Here is a 23,775-nt window from a genome sequence, read left to right as displayed (position 1 = left end):
GGACCTTGATGCCTACAGTGCCACCAAAATGTAGCAGGCTATGATGCCAGCGTCCACACGTCGGTAGCTGGACGGATTACAAAGACAGGGGGTTATAGGTGACCATAACCATTAACAATACAACATATATACTTCTCGTTTCGACAAAAATGGACTCCAAATTTTCTTGAGACAGGCCCCCGGAGGCACTGAGAAAATCTGTGCCATAACCAAGATACTGGCAATATAAATCCAGTCTTAGGAATTAGTAATCACAAATTCAGAGCTAGCTGGATTAAAGGGCAGCTTAAAGGCCGTCAGCTCCAACAAACGCACAGTCTCCAAGGCCGATTCATCCGACAGCATCCACTGAAGCTTCCCAACCCTAGCTATAAATGTGTTTGTGTCAATCATGGTGTAGGACAGTAACAAAATTCAAGTCTTTGCTTTCAAAAAGAAAAGAAAATCTTAAAGTAAAACAGCACTTTGGAGCAAAGAGCTTCCCTTCAGTTGAGACAGATAAAAAAAAAACAAATATTTTTTTTTAATGTTATATTTTAAGCCTGCGTACCTTAAATTTTTAAATGGAAAATAATTCACCAAATTATGCATGTCCCGACAAGGTATGGTAAATGCGGAAAAATAAAATTATCATTTAAAGAGGAGTTGTGCCTGTATAAAAAATAACAATGCCGAAATTTTTCATTCCCTTTAAATTAACAAAACTTTTTTTTATTAATTTAGTTATTAAAATAAAAATAAATAAAAATTTGTATTATAATAATCTGTTATATATATATTAAGTTCTTATATTTATTTTATAATCATTATCCGTTTTTATATTTTAGGATTTTCAAATGTTGGTCCACGCATAATTCCAATATCGGCGTAGGGTGACGATTGAATAATTTGAAGAACCTTAAATTTCTTTAAGACAAGAAGGGAATAAAATTTTTGAGCAGCCTGAAAATAAGTCTTTGATCAGTAAATATAAAAATTTTAACAAGAGATTAAGATAGTGCATGGAGTGGAAGAGACGATTACAGCTTATTATATAATAAGCGTCAGTCTTCTCTTCAAGTCTACGCATTTTTTATACTCCACGAGATATATATATATATATATATATATGGATATACAATTAATTTATTTTTTTCCATAACCTAAGAATAATTTTTTTTAAGTATATTTATTATTTTGCGGGCTAATTGATTTGGCGAGAACATCGGATATATTGTGTATAGTCTCGAAAATCGACTTCTTATTATTACCTGCTTTCTTGAGTTTCCTAATGTTAGCTGCGACAAAGTCATATTATCCTTTGCCGTTAAATGAGCTTTCACATCTATAAAAAGTTGAGCAGCTCTTTTATTTAAGACTCGCTCCTCAAACTGTTCATCGGTTTCATTTTCCATTTGTTCTTCATTTGGATTCTAAAAAAATATACAATTTTTATTTTGTTATGCTTGAAAATAAATATTAATTAGGGAAATCCGAAAAGGGATACGGAACGGAAAACTTAAGATTTTTCTAGAGAGAAAATCTTGTTTACATAGCTGCTATCAAATAAAATATAAATCCAGTAATAAAATAAACAAAACAAAAATAATAAATCCGAAAATAATATTTAGTGACGTTGATAACACAGTGTTACAAAAAAAACAAAAGTGAATGCGAGTATATCACAAATCCATGTATGAAATATTTGTAACACCCTCAAAATCTTGATTTATGGTTAAAAAACCGTTTTCGGGACTTTTTTGCGCTTAAAAATTCCTGAACGCGTTTTTTTAAACCGATTTCAAAATTTCCGGTGTTTTTCAAAAGTTAAATGTTGTAGCTTTTGAAAAAAAACAAGAAAGGAAAGCTATCTTCGGGTGGAGCCGAAGTTGATATAACCTTGCAGTTGTGCTAATTCCGATCGTTCAGTTATATGCCAGCTATAGGATATAGTCGCCCGATCCTTATGAAATTATTTCGTTTTATTCAGTATTAATGAGACAATATTGATATGTGGCACAAATTACAGAATATTTGTCAGAAGAAAGGAATATACTCTTATTCTTATACACATTGTTACACCGGAGCGCTCGCTAGGTTGAATTGACTTTTTTTGGGAAAAGCGTTATGCTTATATAAACTCAAGAGGTGGTTCTGATCAGAATAAACATACTTTATAGGGTCGGAGACGTCTCATTCACTGCGTTGCACACTTTTGAGCAAATAATACCCTCTGCAAGGGTATAAAAATAGATTTTTGCTTTAAAAAAAACCGGGTTATTTGATTTATAACCCGGGTGTTTATAGTTTATAATTTAATATATGCTGTGGGTACTGGAAGCAATGTTTGCCCTGGGGGTTAAAGATAATTCGGTTAAGTGGACTTTGCTCCATAACATTAAAGGAGAGCCGGTTATGGAGCAAGTGATTTTTTTTTTTAAATTAAAAAAATTCTTAAACTTAAAAAAAAAAAAATTCAAAATTTTTCCGTAAGCACGCTATAAAAAAATTCAAATTTGAAACGAACAAAGGTCAAATGACACCACTCATTGGTATTGTTGACTTTGCACACCGACTTTCAAAATTGGATTTTTTAGAAGATCGCTGTAAATTTTTTCACTATACTGAGTCGAACTTCTTAAATCGGTCGAAGGGTCTTTTAAGAAGATAGTACCATACTTGATAGCTAACGCACTGACCAGAGTAGGAGTAGTCTACCAATCGGTTTACCGGATACGGCAGTTCTTGGTAAACATTACTTTCGAGACGACACTTGTCGGCTGTATGGTTGATTAGAAAAATGTCTGCAAAGATGGTAAAATGGCTATACAAGGGCAATCGCACTAGAGAATTGCTTCTGTAGAGAAAGATTTAAAAGACTCCGCGTATTGCTTCTGTAGAGAAAGATTTAAAAAAGACTCCGCGTATTGCTTCGGTTTTTAAAAAAGGCAGCCTGCGAAGTAAACCCAGCGATGCTCTAGATGTCATCCTTGAAATCAATGTAACCTTGACCAGTCAAGCTAATGGGCGCTACTGACAGTAAGGCTAAGAGAGGCAGCTCTATGGAGTAGGACCAGGTCACATCAAACGAGATGTACCATAATGGAAGCACTGATATCCTCAACACTTGTTGGCAACAAAAACCAAATTTGACACGCTCAGTGGCGTAGATAGCTTTTTGATATGGGGGGGGATATGACTCAGAATAATATCCTGTTTTTTTGTAAGTTTTATTTTACACTGCGATAATAATCCGCAATCTGCGATAATAATAATAATAATGCTGTACTGAACAGTCATCGCGTAAAAATGTGTTTCTTTTTCAATTTTGAGATTATATCATCTTATAATTCTCAGACCCAAGGGGGGGGATTGATCCTAAATCCTAAATTGATCCTAAAAGCTTATATATGTCATTGGTCCATCCGATACTGGATTCATCAAGACCGCATTCAATCCTTGCAAGAGAATTCCTTATTATTTTCTGTGTGAAAATGGCCGCGCGTTAAAATACAGAATAGATCAATAAATATAAAGGGAAAAGTCGCTGAAATTAAAAGTATTTTTTTTGGACATGGTTTTTTGGAAGCACGAGGTTATGAAGAAGACAAAATTATACATAGACATTTTGTATGTAATTTATAAATAAATATTTTAACAAAGTCTTACCTGAACAACAGAATTTGATACTTCATAATTATGCCAATCCTTCGGCGTTATGTTTGTATTTTTATCAAATACATTTTCAACCATTAGTGGCCTATCTAAAGATTCTTTCAATATAGAATTTATTTGGTCGGATGGTGGATGAGAAATATTATCAAGTTCGCAAAAACTGGTATGCTGCGGAGTAACTTGACCGTGATCCAATCCGGCAGGTGTTGAGTCTCCTTGATTAAAATCATCAATATCATGATTTGAATTTCTTGGAGTTAACGGAATTTCAGTTATTGATGAAAACTGTTCCATATCGTTAAAAGGTAATAATTCAGGACTACGAATATTATCAAATATATTTGTATCATTTTGGCAAGAAATACTTTCATGGTCTTTTGTAGCTATATCCAATGATAATACAGATATGCCCAATGATTTTTGATGTTCTCTCACGGCTTCAGGTGCTTCCCAGCTTTGGATAAGAGTATCTGCTACATGGTCAGAAGTTAAATGCGTAGTAAAGTCATTCTTTCTTTTTCGTCCCTTTTTATTAAAAATAATTAATGATGTTTCGTTTTCTTGTGCACAAAATTCTAATGCAAGGATTTCAATAGGCGCCACACATGTGAAATCTTCCAATACAGTCGAATGGGAAAACAATTGCCTATTGTAATTATTAACTAGTGATCTAGCTGGTATGGACCTTGATGGTAGGGAAAATAGCTTTTCGACACCTCCAGTTTCTTTCCAATACATTAGTCTATAAATAAAACTTATGTTATTAACTTAAAAAAAAAAATCAAACATACTACCTTTTTGTGGGTGGAGCCAGATCAAGAGTTGTTAAAATATCAGATGTATCAGCCAATTGAGCTTTCATTTCTTCTCCAGAAATATTTTTTACTTCATCAATAATAAGTTTTCTTTTACGTTTAGCTCTTGTAACGCCTTTATAAATAGTTGCGTCAATGGGTGCTAATGGGAATCCTTCATCCTCATTCTGAACAGTTTCATTCAATGGCACATTAATAGAAACATCGGCATTGTCACTAGCAATATTTTCTTTAAAAATTAAATTTTGTATTATTCTGATAACAAAAGTTTGTAAATACACACCTTCTTTATCATTAATTATAGAAGGAGCCGGAGATGTTGCAGGGGAAGGAATGTTATTAAAATTATCAACAACTTCATCGTCAGAATTATCGCCATGAGGTTCAGTGGTTTCTTTTATTCCGTGATCAGGTGGTTGTGGCAGTTCTCCAAATAAATCGTCTTCAAAAAGTTCCGGCTCTAAAAAATATAATACAATTTGAATCCTGGTAACGCAGATGGGTATTAAAGCGCAAAGACACAATCATTGAAAAAATATCAAAATTATTTCCGAGCCTATTAAGTTCCGTTAATACAATATTCTTATCTATTTTTTTTTTTGTGTATTATAAATTTTTCGGAGCCGCCTTGGAAACGTGCACACTACAGAACAGTATTATAAAAATGCAAACAAAAGAATTTTCACAAGTTCACTACTTGAGGAATTAGTTGACTAATTTCTGTAGAGATCAAAATGAATTTTTAAAATTTTTTAGATATTGAGAAGGTTGGGCCTAGCACCTACAAATAGCCCACATAAAATATAATTTATTAAATTTTAATTGCGTCTACTTTTATCTGTCCCTACCAGTTTCGCAAGCCGTGTGCTCTGCGTTGCACACGGGACTTATATAATAGCGTAATTAACACTAATTGTCTCAGTGTAAAAAAAAAAATCGCACTGGAAAAATTGGATCTCCGAATATCTCAGTACTAATTAGTATTTATGTCCTCTATGGCACTTCAATGGCATCACTTTTAAACATTATGACCAATCGTACGGAACCGAACATGTAGTAACGGGAATCCAGCTATGAGCCTAATATGGAGATATAATAACTTTAAGAACTGAAGTATATAAGTATATATTAAGTATATAGAACACCTATATACTTGGGGAAACGAGTATATTTTTCTTTGCGCGGTTCCCACTGCATACGTACAGCCCACCTCCCGTCCAACCGACCGAGAGACGCTGCCGCGTGAGGTACGGCTCGAATCCCGGGAATAGATCCGAGATAGTTAATCGAAAAGTAGGAGAAATATATCACGAGGAAGAGTGTTGCACAGATAAGGCGGTTAATATAAGCGATTTAAGATTGTTAGTAGAGCAAGGTGACAAGATGTGGTAGAGACCATTGTAGTCCGAACATAATACCCTGAACGGATCGTGTTGGGCATATGTCGAACTACAATGGCTGAGGAGTAGAGGTCGAAAGTTTCTAGTCCTTCTACTAGGAAAGTTAAAATTTAAGCGTGTTAGTAAATGCTGGCTGTCTATATTTCCATAAATAAGATTGTATAGAAACATGACACCCAGCATCGTTCTACGGTTTGTTAATGATGGTAAGTTGATTAGTAAAAGTCTACTACGATAAGAGGGGAGGTAAAGATTTTCATCCCAATTCCCCCTAAGCGCAAAAGTAAGGAAGTTTTTTTGTACAGATTCAATGTGATCTTGGTGTACTCCATATTGGGACTCCAGACACACGATCCATACTCAAGAATCGGAGTGATGTGTATAACGTTTTAGTTATGTACCGGTCATTAAATTCTTTACACCATCTTTTAATAAAACCAAGCACACCCATAGCTTTATTAACCATGGTAGATATATGGTCGGTAAATTTAAGTTTCAAATCTCGTTAAGTTTCAAGATCGTAAACCTGAATTAATCGTTCTAAGGCGTTCCCATAGAGAAAGTACATAGCCTGGTGAGGACTAGATCGGTAAAAAGACATAAGTTTACATTTCGATCCATTAAGCTTTAGGGTATTTGCTAAACACCAATTTTGAAGTTTATCCAAATCGGATTGAAGTCTAGACTGGGCGCTAGTGAATTTATACTGAAGGCATAGCTTAACGTCATCAGCGTACATAAGTAAAAGTGAATTAGTTAAGGCAAGGGGCAAGTCATTAATAAACATTGTAAAAAGTAGGGGTCCAAGATGGCTTCCTTGGGGCACCCCAGATGTGGCGCGGACTAATCGCGAGGTAACATCTTTAAAGAAAACACGTTGGGTTCTCCCAGATAAGTAGCTCGAAATCCAGATAAGAAGATCTGTCGGGAATCCCAAAAGACTGAGTTTACTTATAAGAAGCGAATGGTTAACAGAGTCAAATGCTTTACTGAAGTCAGTGTAAATGACGTCTGTTCGTAAGCCATTCCGGAAGCCATCCGTGATAAAAGATGTTGGTAGTGGTGGAACGGCGCTTCATGAAGCCATGCTGGCACGGAGTTATTATTGAACTACATAGGTGTTGCAAATGTGGAGTGATAAGTTTTTCAAAAAGCTTTGGAATTGCTGACATTTTAGAGATGCCTCTATAATTCGCAGCGTCGGATTTTTCCCTTTTTTATGCAGCGGAATAATGAAGGATTCTGTGCAAGAGAGAAAAAACTGTGCAAAGAGATCGGACATTGCCTGATCAGTGTTTGCATAAGAGTTCTCAAACGTAAGCAGTGGGGGAAAAGATACATGTTTACGCTTAGTGTTTATAAAGATATAAAACTGCTTCGGATCCTGAGTAAACTGAATCCTGCAGCGGCGAATTTCACTGTTATGCACGGTGAAATTGGACCGGGCTTCTAAGTATCTAGAATAACTAACTGTACAGCCAGATAATCTATGTTTATTCAAAAGTCTACTCATACTATTCTTTAAGTTGTTAAGATGCCTTGTATACCAAGGCGGATTCGTTGAAGCGGACGGATATTTCCACGGCACACAAACGTCAAAAAATGAGTTTACAGTGAAATAAAATTTTTGTAATGCTAAGTTTATATCATCGCATGCCAGTAAATCAGACCAATCAAATTCCGAAATTAACTTATTAAATTTCATAAAGTCAGCCTTACGAAAGAAACGAACTTTATGAGGTTTAAGTGTAGACTTAAGGTCAATTAAGGAGTTGTTTTCAATTGAAAGCTCAAGAGTGGGATGATATGGATCCTCAGGGTCAGAAAGGGGCAAAGTTCTGGAAAGAGTAATTCCATCAGGATCAGAAACGAAACATAAGTCCAGCAGCCGACCTAAAGAATTTCTAACGTGGTTAATTTGCCCGAGTGACATGTCAAACATGCCCACAGGGAAGTCGTGGTGGGAGTTAAGCTGTAAAGACGGTGAATTGACCATATACATTTGACCATATAAGTTCTGGGATATTAAAGTCACCCAGAGCTATCAGCTGGTCACCATCAGACAGACGATCGAAAACCAAACGAATAGCGGACAAATGTTGCCAGTATATTGGCGGTTCGGACGAAGGTGGTATGTAAGAACAGGTAACATACAAAGATTGATCGGACAAAGTGATTTTGATGCAAAGGAATTCAATGTCACCAAACTCTTGTGATTTTACCTCTTCAGAAGCTAGTTTGGAGTCTACAGAGATTAACACTCCTCCGCCTCTTCGCAGAGTTCTATCACATGTAAATATTTTTCTCAGGTCCGGCCCTTGGGGTGGCCAGAGATATAAGAGGCTGCATAGTTGTCGGCTGAGCAGGCTGAAGATTATTCGCCACAAGCACATCACTAAAAGAGGATTTTTTACGCTTTGGAGACTCGTTTAGTAGTTGAAGACTACTAAACTGTGTATCGAGCGCACAGAGTTGGTCATTGATTTTTCGAAAACCACTAATCAACTCCTTGAAACCGCTTTTAGTCTGCCTCATGAACGATCTCATTTCGTCCTGAACAGCACGACAACCATCACAGCAAAAGTGGAGACCAGACCTACGCGAGACTGCATCCGAAACTGAGGCCGTGAACCCGGCACACTTAGCGTGTAAAACGTTTTCACAGAGCCAGCAATAGATGGTATGCTGGGAAGACGAGATTGTCTTATTACAAGACTTCAATGCACAGAACAAATTAAATTCCATAATTATTAAGATTTTAAATAATTAATTTATTACTAATCAATAGAATAGAAGCAACACCGTAAGAGATGAAGAAGAAGAGCAGGGCTATGTTTGGAAGAAAAATTTATAAAATTATTATTTTACCTCCAAATATATCACTGCACACGCGAAGCGATACGGATCTATGAATTGCAATATTTTATTATTTTTATTTTTTTTAAGTGAATAGAAATAAACACCGATTGTTTATGATAATCTAATAAGCAAATTTTATGACAACGCAGTGCGCACAAAAAAAACACGTCCGTCCGCTTTGAGATAAAGAGAAGAATTGATTGTGATTTTGAATTTTAATTGTATAACCATAGTCCCTCTTAAAATCAAATACCTCATAAGTATTTCTTCAAACGAGAGACCTAGTGAGATCTAGTTTTCACGTGACATAACTATTTTGTTAACTTAAAAGTTTTTCACTTTTAAGTCCGTGTAATAAAGAAAAAAAATTGCAAACTTACTTTGAGATTAAAAGTTGAAATTACTTTAAAACGTTTAGGATTACGATCAGTATCCTAGTACGTTTATACTATTTCATTGAGTGTTATGATTCATTGAGTATTTCAATAAATCATGTATCCTAGTATAATGCCTCATGTCGCAGACAGAATCATAACATTTTTAAAAAATGTTGGCGTTCCCATTTTGAAGTGGTTCAAATTTAAATATTGTTGAAAAATCTATATTCCAAACATCATTGAAGATAAAGAAAGAACATCCAGGGTTATTAAGCAGCAATTTTATGGCATACCAATTTTTAAATATTTACTTACTGACTTACTATGTTCCAATCAAAAGAACTTTTTGCCATTTTTGTCAAAGACGCTTGTGACGCAAAGACGAAAATTTCTGAACGCCCTGAAGTGTGTTAAGCGCAGAAAGCTGTGGGAGAAGATCCAAGTCTACCTAGTGCACAGCTACCAGTCTTGCTGACTGAATGCGTTGAAATCAGTGGAAGTCGGGAACTGCAACAGTTCATGCTTTAAAAAGGAGGACATTGAATGATAATGCTGCTGTGCAACATAAAAATAAAAACCGGGAACGAGAGCCTTAAAAAGATACTTCAAATAAAAGAGGAAATGTGTTTTTTACCCCAGCAGCTTGATAGCTTTTGGGAACTAGGAAAAAGTCTGGGCAATATTTTTACAAATCCACACGTACAAGTTTTAAAGAGTGGAGAAAAAAGAAGCTTATTAAATGCAAAATATGTATATGTCAGTTATCATTTCATTACATATAGCAGAATTCCTCGAACACACTGCGTTACTTTAAACAATTCGGTGTTTATTTTTATTTATTTATATTTATAAAAACCAATATTTACATTTCAAACATTCGTATCGTTTCGCGTGTGCAGTGGTACATTTGGAGGTAAAATAATAATTTTATTAATTTTCTTCCAAAAATAGCTCAGCTTATTTATCTTCTACGGTGTTGGTTCTATTGTAGCTCAGTAGATATTCCTATAGCTATTCTTTGCAGTTTACTAACTCTCACTAGTCGCTCTCTTTAATCTACCTTTTTCGTTTCTCTGATACAGTGGTTCAAGGTATTAAAAACAAAAATAAAATTAATTAATTAATTTATTAGTTAATAACCATGGAATTTAAACATTTCTGTGCCTTAAAGTCTTTTAATAAGACAATCTACTTAACCCAGCCTACCATCCACTGCTGGCTCTGTGAAAACGTTTTCGGATACCATTTCACATAGGTCTGGTCTCCACTTTTGCTGTGACGGTTGTCGTACTGTTCAGGACGAAATGAGATCGTTCATGACACACTAAAAGTGGATTCGAAGTGTTGATTAGCGTTTTTCGTAAAATGTGCGCTCGGTACACAACTCTTTAATTGAAAAGAATAGCTTCATTGACCTTCAGTCTACACTTAAATCTCATAAAGTTCGTATCATCCGTAAGGCTGACCTTATGAAAAAAAAATAAGTTAATTTTGGAATTTTATTGGTCTGATGGCATGCGAGGATATAAACATTGCCTTACAAAAATTGTATTACACTTTGAGTATATATCGACGCCTGCGGGCGGTGGAAATATCCGTTCGCTTAAACTAATCCGCCTTGGTTAACAAAGCACCTAATAAATTTAAAGAACGTCAAGAATAGACTTTTAAATAAAGATAAATTATCTATCTCATGATAGTTAAAAGCTTGGTCCAATTTCACCGTGCATAACGCAGAATGTTATAAAAATTATATTCGCCGCTGCCGGAATCAGTTTACACAGGATCCGAAGCAGTTTTATAACTTTGTAAACACTAAGCACAAACATGTATCTTTTCCCCCTCTGCTTACGTTTGAGAACTCATAGGCGAACACTGACTTCTCTGGAGACTTCGACCTTTCCCCTTATGTGGAAGGAATCTTACATTATTCAGCTGCATAAAAAAGGGAAAGAATCCGACGCTGTAAATTATAGAGGCATTCCAATTCCAAAGCTTTTTGAAAAACTTATCACTTCATATTTAAAACACGACTCGATTAACGACTCGAAATGTAAACTTATGTCATTTTATCGATCTAGTCCTCGCCAGGTACGCCTTGGAACGATTAACTTAGATTAACAATCTGTGTGTCCTATTAGATTTATCATAGTTTATCATTAACAAACCGTAGAATGATGCTGGGTTTCATGTTTCTATATAATCTTATTTATGGTAATGTAGACAGCCAACATTTACACGTTTAAATTTTAACGATCCTAGTAGAAGGACTAGAAACTTTCGCCCTCTATCCCTTAGCCATTGTAGTTCGGCATATGCCCAACACGGGCAGTTCAGGTTATTATGTTCGCACTACAATGGTCTCTAACACATCTTGTCACTTTGCTCTACTAACAATCTTAAATCCTTTCTACAAAACGCCTTATCTGTGCAACACTCTTCCTCGTGATATCTTACTCCTACTCTTCTCTTAAACATCTTTCTGATTTATCCCCCGGTCGGTTGGACGGGAGGTGGGCTGTACGTATGCAAAAAAATAATTTACCTAAATAACTAAAAACCATCGCGATGTTAAAGACACAACAAGAAAGGAAAGCTAACTTCGGGCGGAGCCCAAGTAGATATACCCTTGCAGTTAGGTAGCAGCTTATATTATTATATGTATATGGGACCGTATATAGTTGATCATTAGGAAAGTTTCACCATCAAATCAGTTTCCAACAAAAAATGTTGGAAACATTTCCGATCGTTCAGTTATATGGCGGCTTAGGATACAGGATATTGGCCGATCCTTATGAAATTTGACAGATCGGATTCGATTGCCCAAAATGGAATCCATAGAAAGTCCCATCATTCTAGCTTAAAAAAGCAAATGTTATGCCAATTCCGATCGTTCAGTTATATGACAGCTATAGCATATAGTCAGTCGATCCTTATAAATCCTTATCGATCCTTATGAATGCAAGTCGGATTATATTGCCCAAAATGGAATCCCTAGAAAGTCCCATTATTCTAGATTAAAAAACACCAAAGTTATGGCACTTCCGATTCAATCAGTTATATGGCAGCTACAGGATATCCCGGCCGTTCCAACTTATATAATGCCTGCAAACAAAAGAAGGATGTGTGCAAAGTTTCAACTCGATAGAAAACTGAGAGACAAGTTTGCGTAGAAACAGACAGACAGACAGACGGTCATGCTCATATCGACTCAGGAGGTGATCCTGATCAAGAATATATATACTTTATAGGGTCGGTGATGTCTCCTTCACTGCGTTGAAAGGGTATAATGAGTGATTTTAAAGAAATTTACTTATATATAAATTTTAAGTGTACACTTGCACTCACGTCCGAATGAATCTCCAAAGCCATCACCATCTAATCGATGGTCGGATAAATCTGTTGGGTCTTCGGTTGGTTGCGGATCCAATGACTCTATATTTGCTAAAACTTCGGAATCAAAAAGCTTTTCCTAAAAGATAAAGTATAAAAAACAATTAGTTTTTTAAATATTACATGGTACTGTGGAATATAAAATTTTTTAACAAAAAAAAAAAACGACGAGTAAATCTAGAAGCTCGAATTTTAATAGCGAACGAATGATAAACTAAGGTGACTTAAATAAGTTGCTTGAGGTGGTAAGGGACCTTAGAAGCTCCGGGCCTCTGCCGAGCTTGAACATAAATACACGGATGCATAGCGGAAGGCGGAATAGCGAAATCCATAGCAAGCCACTAGCCTGTATGGCTCGCAATTTGGCATTCCAAGCAATTTCCCGTAGCCTATCTAAAGATACAGAAAGTTAAAGTACATTTAAACAGCTCCTCTGTGTGATCAAATTAATATCAATTAACCGCCAAAAAAAATAGCAAAAAACTTAGGTGTCGCCACGCATCTTATATTATTAGATATATAGCGGATCGTATATATGTGGCCGATCCTTATGAAATTTGGCAAATCAGATTATTTTGTCAAAAATAGAATCTGTACCAAGTCCCATCTTTCTAACTTAAAGAACACCAAAGTTATGCCAATTCCGATCGTTGTATGACAGCTGTAGGATATAGTCGGCCGATCCTTATGTACATACGATATGTTGATCAAATATAACATGTGTGGAAAGTCCCAACCCTCTATCTTAAAAAACAACGAAGTTATGGCATTTCCGATCAATCAGTTATATGGCAGCTATAGGATATAGTCGACCGATCCCGGCCGTTCCGACTTATATACTACCTGCAAAGGGAAAAAGGGTGTGTGCAAAGTTTCAACTCGATAGCTTTAAAACTGAGAGACTAGTTTGCGTAGAAACAGACAGACAGACAGACAGACAGACAGACAGACAGACGGACAGACGGACATGCTCATATCGACTCAGGAGGTGATCCTGATTTAGAATATATATACTTTATAGGGTCGGAGATGTCTCCTTCACTGCGTTGCACACTTTTGACCAAAATTATAATACCCTCTGCAAGGGTATAAATATATAGAATATATATTTCTCTACATACAAAATAAAATATTATCCGTATATACATATGTAAGGAAGTGATCGCTTAAGCAAGATGAAAAATTTCGGCAACATCAACTAGATGAACGTCGCTCTTGTCGCGTCCCCGCCACATGCTCCATCCACTTCTCGTGAATACCAAATCTCATAGTTCCGAAAATCCACATGTTCAAAATACAGTATGAGATTTAAAAAAAAAAAGACTCTTACTCCATTTCTTTAGAATTTCGTGATAAACATTTGAAAATGTAATACGTCTTATGCAAAAAAGCTCAATTTTTTATAGTCTCTGAGATCCACGCATTCACACAGACAGACATGGTGTTCAAAAATATACATACTTCATAGCGCCGGAGACGATTCCTTCTCCCCGCTACATACATTCACACTAATTCAATATACCCTTGTATTCTACGAGGAGCAGTCATAATAAGTTCAAAGTGTAATAATATTTATGTTTAAGAGAAGAGTAGGAGTAAAATATCACGAGGAAGAGTGTTGCACAGATGAGGCGCTTAGTATAAAGGATTTAAATTTGTTAGTAGAGCAAAGTGATAGGATGTGGTAGAGACCATAGTAGGAAAGAAAGACTAGTATAGCGAGGATCGTCTTAAACCCTGCACTCGCCCGACCGTGTCAAAATAACGTGTAATTTATCACACCACGAGAATCATTAGCACTATCACCATGAACTGGAACGGATAGTGCGACCCCAAATCTGGTTTCTTTCAGTGGCAGGGACAGCATTTCACCTGCTGCCTGGTCCGGTCTGTTTGCACCGTTGTCGTCATAATCTGCCACTAGCTCGGAGTTACTGCCGATTGCAATTTTTGTAATCATAATAACATTTCTTCTGCTTGCTGGCAAATCTCCCAGCTCTTCTGTCTGGCCATTTTTAAAGCTAAGTGTGGGGCTTGGCAACAACTTTGTGGCTATCTTAGTATCTGACCAGTTCGAGTGCTCATCTCCCGGTGATGATTTGTAGCATTATCTTTGATTCCATTTTTGATTTAAACTCCAAAAGCCCTTGCCAAAGCCAGGTTGCTATACACTTAAACAGGTCTGATCTGACTAACATGGACATAATTCAAATTGTGTTTGGCCAAAATGGAGACAAACCCAAAAGAAATCAAAGCATGGCACAAACAAAATAGGGGACAAATCTCCTGCTGTTGACTCACAGGTTGTCCATGTCCGAGAGTTAATGACATTTGGAGGTAATGACATATTTTAAATCACAATTTTAATTGTTCGAATGCAAGAAAACTCGAGCCAAAAAAAAGAGGAATACAAAAAAGAATAAGAACTCTTCGCACATGTCAAACAACCACAACATCGTCAACAACAGGCAGGCAGATTATTATTTTAATTTCAATTAGTTTTGATGTAGACTATTGAGATACTATTATTCTAGTTATTATGATACTAGACTATATGAGATGGAGCTATAATTTTTGACACTTAGACTCCTATGCAAATAACAATTTTTTGGAGTCAAATTTTGTTCCGTCTATTCTTTGGAAGGTTAAATAAACTTCGCATGGAAAAAATGAGTACAGGCTATCATATAGTCGGGGAACTCGACTACGGCCGGTCTTTAAATATAAAATGTTGTATTCAATCGTTAGAAAATGTTTTAGTTAGATAATTTTTACCAAAAAATTTTAGAAAAGTTATTTCGTTTTGGGAAGTTTGGGGGAAAGTAAAATAACTATAAAATAAATAAAGAATATTTTGTGATTGTAAATTATTAATAATATGCGCTCATTGCTTTTTAGATATCGAAAGTGCTTTCAACAACATCATACCATGCTCAATAACTGATGCGCTTGCGATGTCAATTTTGCTTAACGGTACTGTCGAGGAGACACTAGGAGAGTTTATTTAGAGATTCGGTAGGAGAGGCAATCCAAAAGTGTATTCTCCTCCCTTCTTTTAAATGTGGCAGTTTATAACCTACAACGAGAATTGCCTGAACACTGGGAAATTTCCACTTCTCGTCACTTCTCGAGTGTTTCCGTCATGAAAATAGAAATGACCTTGGAGGCCTCTTAGAGGAAAGCTGTAGTGCAAAGTAACTTAACTGGACAAGAAGCTTAACACAAAAGATAGATTAAACAAAGAGGCTATCGCGCGCTACACCTGTCGGTATGCGGTATGGCTGAAATGGGTAATTTACCAATTCTACCAGGTTTTGGTCTGATGGCCCGCCCTGGGAATTCCCCTTATTGATAATGTGGGATAAATATCAGAAATAAGAATATAAGAGGCGGGTTTATGGAGAAGGACTAGCCATGGTAAATTCCACAAACTAACATGTCTCCATCCCCTGGAGAGAGGAATGAAATGACTACATATTTACACAGATGGGTCGAACCTGAATGGCCAGGTGGGAGGCATTTTACATTGCGAGATGGCGGAGCAGCATCCATATCATATGGATTCCCGGACATAGGGACTGTTGCCGCCGTAATAGAATTTTTGAATTAAATTTGAATTGTTAGAATAAGCACACATATATAAGCTTATTGATAGGTTAGGGACGGCCAAACTACTAATCGATACGGCTGGCAGCGGAGAGAACACACACGCGCAGGAAGGCAATCCAATTCTAGGAACCAATAGCTTTTAAAGATGCTAGAGGAGAAAAGACAATCGGAGGCAAAAGAAAATTATAAACTTCTAATGCAGATGAATCCCACTGATGTACCGAAAGCGGGGATGGTTCGAGCTACAGATTCACCAACGAGCAGTCAAATAGCGGCCCGACAAGCTGTACCCAAAGATCTTCCAACATTCAGTGCAGATCCGGAGGAGTGGCCGTTATTTATCAGCACGTTCGAACGCAGCACCACAGCAGCCGGATACACTAACGTGGAAAACATGCTACGTCTGCAAAAGTCGCTTAAAGCAAAGGCTCGTGAACTGATTAGGGATAAACTTTTACTTCCTAACCTAGTTCCAGATGTCATCAGCACTCTGAAGATGTTCTTCGGCAGACCAGAGCATATCCTAGAAAGAATGTTGGAAAAGGTGCGAAGACTGGCACCACCCAAAGACAGATTGGAGGCGTTAATAGAGTACGCGCTAGCAGTTCGCCACGTCTGTGCGATAATGGAGGCATTCGATCTAAAGGCACATCTTAACAATCCAATGTTGGTTAAGGAGCTCGTTGATAAGCTTCCCAACTAACACAAGCTAAACTGGGCAATGCAACCTCGCGACGATAGGATAGCGGCAGTTAAAGCATTCAGCGATTGGCTGTACAAGATCGCAGAGGTAGCATCTTCAGTAGTGGCGCCATCGTTTTACAAATCGGGCGCTGTTAACACTCACAACAGTCGAGCAACGCAAAAAGAAGAGGCGGATGAGCCTGGACCATCACGAGGACAAGCACGATCGAACGCGAGCCAGACGGAAGCAGCTCAGCAGCAAGTTCAATCGGGGTGCGTGGCGTGCGGCGACATCAGTCACCGCCCACCACAACGTCAGGTGTTCTTGAACCTCGACACGTGGCACAGGTGGCAGATAATCACATCGAGAAAAGCATGTTTCTGCTGCCTTAAAGTACATCGCAATAGATGTCGAACCGGCAACTGTGGAGTTAACGGATGTACAAGGAGGCACCATGAGCTACATCACACGAAACAAGGCAGAACACAAAGTCTCGTGAGTACGCATCAAGATGACAACCATGGAAGTCAATTCTTTCGCATCATTCCAGTTAAGCTACGCAGTGGCAGCAGGATGATCGAAATCTATGCATTCCTAGACGAAGGATCATCTGTGACCTTAGTAGACACATCTGTATTCCAAAGATTAGGAATACAAGCCCAAGCTGCGCCAATGTGTTTGCGCCGCAGAAACAACTCGATTTGAGAGTGGATCCATGAAAGCGTCAGTCCAAATCTCGGAAACCAATTCCGATAGATTTTATTGGCTGAACAACGTCCAGACCGTTCAGAACCTAGCGCTGCCAAACAGACAGTCGAGGTGGAAGAACTACGTAACAGATTCCAGCATTTGAGGGGCTAACCGCTAGAGTCTTATTCTGCACAGAGGAAACAGATTGGTCGGATTGAACGCATATCTAGACAACGATGGAGTACTGCGGACTAGAGGCAGACTGAACTCAATTGACATAGCTGAGGACGCAATTATAATAGCTCCAGGATAACTGGATAGCTGGAATGCCGGATAACTAACCTAATAGTGAGGTGCTTTCACGAGAAGTACAATCACCTCGCTCACGAGACTGCAATAAACGATTTTGGATTATTGAATTATTTTGGCCCGTTTTTGGTGAACGTCGGCAGGCGCAAGGAGAACAGATGGGTAGCTCTGTTCACCTGCCTCACGTTGCGCGCGATGCATTTCGATATCGCCTTCTTGACACAAGTTCATGCATCATATACCTCTCCAATTTTATGGCGCTTCGAGGGACACCAAAGGAAATATTCTCAGACAATGGTATGAACTTCAGAGCCACGGAAAAAGCCGTGCGTGAGCAGCTGAAAAAGATCGAGCATGATAAGATCACCATTAAGTTTGATGGCATAAAGTGACGATTCAACCCACCAGGAGCACCACACATGGGTGGAGCATGGGAAAGACTTGTTTGTACAACAAAGAGAATTTTGAAAAACATTTTCCCAAATTACTCCTTCAACGACGAGGGCCAGAGAAACGCATTGATGGAGGCACAAGTTATCATCAACTCGCGACCGCTCACGTTCGTAAGTCTAGACACTGAGGATGACGCCGCTCTGACCCCGAATCACCTACTGTTGGGGTCAGCGAATGGATAAAAGCCACTGCCAAAAGAAGGGATGAATCTGCAGCGTAGATGGATTGAGACTCAGCGCTTCGGGGACCGTTTTTGGCAGCGATGGATTGAAGAGTATGCGCCCGTATTAACCAGGCGCACCAAATGGTTTGAGAAGGTACCTCCAATAACTATTGGGAGCATCGTAGTCATCGTGGATGAGCTCCTGCCCAGGAACCTGTGGTTAAGAGGACGAGTGACCGACACAATGATGGCCAAGGACGGGCAAGTTCGACGAGTGACTATAAAGACCCAGCACGGCGTTTTGGAAAGACCAGCAACGAGGGTAGCGGTTTTGGACGTCGGTTTGGAGGATGGTAACTGACCACGAATCGGGATGAATAACGGGGGAGAGAATGTTGCCGCCGTAATAGAATTTTTGATTTAAATTTGAATTGTTAGAATAAGCACATATATATAAACTTATCAATTGGTTAGTGACGACCAAAAGAAGGCAAGGCGTCGGTCATCGCAAGGCAAATAGAGAAGAAAAATACGGTAAAGTTAACATGTGGAAGAAACACGAAGTTTTTTAGCACACCTTTTCATAACACGCATATATCACACCCCTTATAAAGATATTGATGAATAAAGATTATTAATAAGGAAAAATTGTGTGTTCGCTAAAGAAGGGGGTAACCACTGCAAGGGTGCTTTCCAAATTATCCAAAATATTAGGATAATGCTCCTTTTTCATAATACAAACCATCGCCATCGATGGTTCACGATACCAGCGTGGGTTCTCCACACCTTTAATTTACCATTTCAAGAGGCTTTAGTTTATTTCATAACATTTAAAACCATTTTTTTTGTAATTTTATTAATTAAACCAATTATTTTATGATAAAAAAAAAACTTTACATAGGATATAATTATTTTTACATTCATTCCCGAAAAAGTTAAATTTTGTTTTTGAGTAATAAATACCAAAAATAGTAATTGGAACTAAGCTAAAGTTTGCCCCACAATAAATTGTACATAAAAATACAATAAACGCGTATATTAACGCATGTGATCTTCCGATAAGCCCCCACCTAGTTCCGTATTTTTTTTCCCAATTAGTTTGAAATACGTAGCAAGTCGCTTCCTTATAACTTAAAAAACTCTTAGGTTATGGCATTTCCTATAAATCAGTTAAATGGAAGCTATAGGATATAGTCGACCGATCTCGGCCGTTCCGACTTATATATTGAGTGCAAAGTTTGAAGGTGATGGATATGTTTATATCCTCTCAGAAGGTGATCCCGATCAAGAATATATTTACTCTATAGCAGGGGTGTCCAAGCACTCCCTGTGCTCTCCCGATGCACAAAATCACAAAGCCGCAAATACATCTGTGCAAAATTTTTTTTCATATCGTATTACTAAAAACAAGAAAGGAAGGTTAACTTCGGGCGGATCCGAAGTTGATATACCCTTGCAGTTAAGGTTGTGCCATTTCCGATCGTTCAGTTATATGGCATCTATGGGATATAGTCGGCCGATCCTTATGAAATTTGACAAAGATTATTTTGCCCAAAATGGAATCTGTACCAAGCCTTATCTTTCTAACTTAAAAAACACCAAAGTTATGCCAATTCCGATCGTTCTATGAAAGCTATAGGATATATTCGGCCGATCCTTATGAAATGTAAATACGATATTTTGACCAAATATACCATGTGTGGAAAGTCTCAACCCTCTAACTTATAAAACACCAAAGTTATGGCATTTCCGATGAATTAGTTATAAGGCAGCTATAGGGTATAGTCGACCGATCCCGGCCGTTCCAACTTATATACTCCCTGCAAGGAAAAGAAGGATTTGTGCAAAGTGTACAAAAATGTAAATTTGTGCATGGAGAAAAAAAAAAATTTAAATATCATATTTTGGCAAACTGTTTTAATAAAATTCCCATCCGAAAATGATTTTAGCTTTTTAGCAATGTGCAAACTGGCTACATGTGATTGATTGCAATGATGCAGTGAAAAGTTTTCGGCAATTCAACAACAAAATGCATTATGCCGAAAAACGTTGAGACTATGCAAGTGTTGTTGCTCAGCTCAGTAACAGAGGCAGCAAAAGAGAAGAATAGGAAAACTATGCAAAATTGTTCTTGTAATTTTTCTATGCTGGGAGCAGCACACGTATAAGACTTTGCTCTTCCCATATGAAAGAGCAATCCAACAACAAAGGAGAAATAAGAGCAATGGGACTTTTCAGGGTAAATTATGCGAGGACATTTTGTTGCTGTCGGCCTGTATAGTAGATAAAATCTGTCATTAAAATTTTTAATCATAGGTATGTAAACCACCCTGTACCAAATTAATATTACTTTATGTTTGTCAACGAGTTTTACAAACAGCCTGTTAATGCCTTAAGCTTTAAAAATTGTAGACCATATACATACACTGATATTTGAAGTCAAAGAACCTCGAATCACTTCCGGAGTCTCCGATTCAAATCCTATATCACCAAATCCGTCGTCTTGCAAGGAAAGTGACAAGCTGCCGTAATCTTCTCTCATTGTTATTTCGTCAGCTCTGGACTGATTAATAGAGAATTGAGCTTCAATATCAATATCATTTAATTCAGGCAACGCTGTATCAAAATCATGAAAAACTTCTGGAAGTGTTATGGCGTTAACATTCGCTTCCCTATGCCCTTCAGGTAGGTCAACCATCCCTGGGCGGAATGCCATCTACAAAAAGAAACACTAAATTAAAAAAAAAAAAAAAATTTCACATATTCACAAACCTTAATTTTGACAAATGCTTCATTGCAATCAGCCAACAAGTATTTCGCCTTTCTTGAATAAATTCGTACAACACCCAGCAGTAAGTGGCCAGATGTCCTTAGCGCCAATTTTACTTTCGGCTGCAAAATGCCTTCAACTGATTTCTCTATGTTAGTTTCAAACACATGGGCTTTTGTTATTTTTTTATCCCAATGCGCAGCTAACCAGACCCTGGCCAAAGGACCTTTCTTAGCCAATATAATATGTTCATAAAACATTTTAATATATACAAAACAGATTGTTTATTAAAATTGATATAGCTTCCATATCCTCTACTAGAAATTATCGATAGCAAATAGCCATCACGGTTAAGATAACAACGCACTATACCATCTTATCTTAAACTGCGTTATAATACAAACATACTGTACGATTTTTTTTAATAATAAATTATTATTACACACATTCTGTACGATTTTTTTTGAAGGAACATAATAAATTATTATTATTATTAAGAATAATGAAACAGTATATTTAAACCCTTGCAGAGGGTGTTATAATTTTGATCAAAAGTGTGGAACGCAATGAAGGAGACATCTCCGACCCTAAAACGTATATATATTCTTGATCAGGATCACCTCCCGAGTCAATAGCTGTCCGACTGTTCGCGTGTCTGTTTCTACGCAAACTAGTCTCCCAGTTTTTAAGCTACCAAATTGAAACTTTGCACACAACCTTCTTTTGTTCGTAGGCAGTGTATAAGTCGGCACGGCCGGGAGCGGTCGAGAATATCCTATAGCTGGCATATAACTGATTGATCGACTTTTCGCCCGAAGTTAGGTTTCTTTTCTTGTTTTAGAAGTTTAGCTGTTACGAATATTTTCATAATTCTGTAGAATTTACTCAAATCATTATTTTAAAATGCAAAGAAATTTATTTTTAACACTTACGTGTATCTTTTATATACTTTTCGATTATGTCGCGCAATTTTTTATTTATAAAACATTATTATTATTTTTTTTAATATTAAACCATGTTAAACGCCATGTCAATTAAAATTTTTAATCTCATCTGGGTACTAGGCTTAAGTATAAAATAAATACTATTTAAATAAAATAAATCCATCTCATGGCAGGTGACGAACACGCTTGCCACATCCAATTTGATATAAATAAATATCAGGTATATAAAATAGGTCGAAAAATTAATGTAATGAATGGAGTAAAATTGTCTGTAGCCATTAAGAATAATTTAATTTCCATTTATGTTAGATATGTCAGTAAAAAGTAGACAAAAACAAACGCGATGAAGTTGTTGGATTGGGGTGATTCTGTTACGAACAGACCCACAGAAGAATTGGAAAATTTGTAGTACAATATGTCCGTGAGAGCACATGCATTTTGTAGTAAGCACGCTCAACTACTTCACTAAATGTTGGTTATACCTATCCTAAAACAATATCCAATACCTATATAAAAACAAATGATCACAGTAAGTATAAGGCTGAGCAACCCGGATGTAGTCGAATAATTTGTATTCAGTTGTCGCGGTACCGAAATTGTAATTAGTATTTAGTATAAAATTTATTCCTGATGCAGTAATTGGAGTCACTAGAAGTTACTAGAATATGACATACTCGAGGTGAATTGGCACCATGGATATTTTATGTTTTTTTAAGTCTATTCATTTTTTAAAAAAATGTCTTAGAAAGTCTTTAAATTTAATACGTGCCTTTTATATCAAGGTTTGAAAAATTTATTCAAAGTGTAATAAAATGTATGCAAGGCAATGTTTATATTATATCTTATATATAATCCAATTCCAAAACAAACCGATATAGATTGGAGAATCCCAACAAGCCTGGAAAGGTATGATTTATGCAATTTGATGCAGCGGTACCAATCGGTAAATTGTTTTTAAATTCTGCGCGGAACAAGGGGCCACCATATTGTAAGCTACTGGTGTATCTACCACAGTAAAGGAGATACAACAGAATTTGAGCTTTATAAGTTTTTATCTAGTTCACCTACAGTAGACAGGATGCACAGACCTGGTGTACACGTCCAGAATATTAGATGGGGTCGAGCATTTTGAGAATGCAGTGGTGGTTAGTCACGGATGACTCGGTGGGAAGAGTGTGGCTACGAAAAGGCAATTCTTATGCCAATAGTATGCTAATGTCAATTTTTGAAACCTTGGGATTCTTGATTCATAAAAATAATGTATTGCTGCGAAAGGTCAGGAAAAGGAAGATCTCATGGGTCGATTACCGGCTGAGATGTACAACGTCTTTATGGATTGGAATAAGGAGATGGAGAAATTGGAACAGTTCTGGACCTACCCTGGACTTCGATTCCACTATTTGAGCTGCAGAGATTGAGCTGAGCAGTAATAGGAACGAGATTGGCGACCACAGTCAGGCAGGACCTCGGTGTGTCCATAAGTCGGATTGTGTTATGGGCCGACTCGAAGACAGTGCTGTGTGGTATTGGCAGCACTCTCCGGGGCAACAAAGAGCTTTTAGAAAACAGTGTAGCCGAGGTTTTAGAGTAACTATGGTGGCTCAGAGGAGATCGGTACCTTCCACCAACAATGCAGCAGATGCATGAAACTAAG

The 23,775-nt window shown here is 37.3% G+C and overlaps 1 protein-coding gene across 1 annotated transcript; it reads right to left on the bottom strand.

The window, feature by feature from the left end:
• Positions 1 to 748: 748 nt before the first annotated feature.
• On the bottom strand, positions 749 to 21,541 carry LOC6503268 (double-strand-break repair protein rad21-like protein 1). Its single transcript, XM_001965810.4, has 8 exons — positions 21,180 to 21,541; positions 20,833 to 21,123; positions 12,454 to 12,577; positions 4,753 to 4,929; positions 4,449 to 4,698; positions 3,649 to 4,396; positions 1,251 to 1,412; positions 749 to 942 (listed from the first exon to the last, which is right to left on the bottom strand). The coding sequence occupies exons 1-8, from the start codon at positions 21,435 to 21,437 to the stop codon at positions 817 to 819; spliced, it is 2,136 nt and encodes a 711-aa protein (XP_001965846.1). The 5' UTR covers positions 21,438 to 21,541; the 3' UTR covers positions 749 to 816.
• Between the last annotated feature and the right edge of the window lie 2,234 nt (positions 21,542 to 23,775).

The sequence above is a fragment of the Drosophila ananassae genome, chromosome 2R (genome assembly GCF_017639315.1).
Source record: "Drosophila ananassae strain 14024-0371.13 chromosome 2R, ASM1763931v2, whole genome shotgun sequence".
NCBI lineage: Eukaryota > Metazoa > Arthropoda > Insecta > Diptera > Drosophilidae > Drosophila > Drosophila ananassae.
Note: the sequence above shows the minus strand (reverse complement) of the source record. Positions and strands in the feature narration are given on the sequence as shown.

Coding starts and splice junctions, on each gene's coding strand:
- LOC6503268 (XM_001965810.4), bottom strand. CDS start 21,437: ATGTTTTATGAACATATTATATTGGCTAAGAAAGGTCCTTTGGCCAGG. Junction 12,578..20,832: donor CTTTGACTTCAAATATCAGT/GTATGTATATGG, acceptor TTTATCTTTTAG/GAAAAGCTTTTTGATTCCGA. Junction 4,699..4,752: donor TATAATTAATGATAAAGAAG/GTGTGTATTTAC, acceptor TAATTTTTAAAG/AAAATATTGCTAGTGACAAT.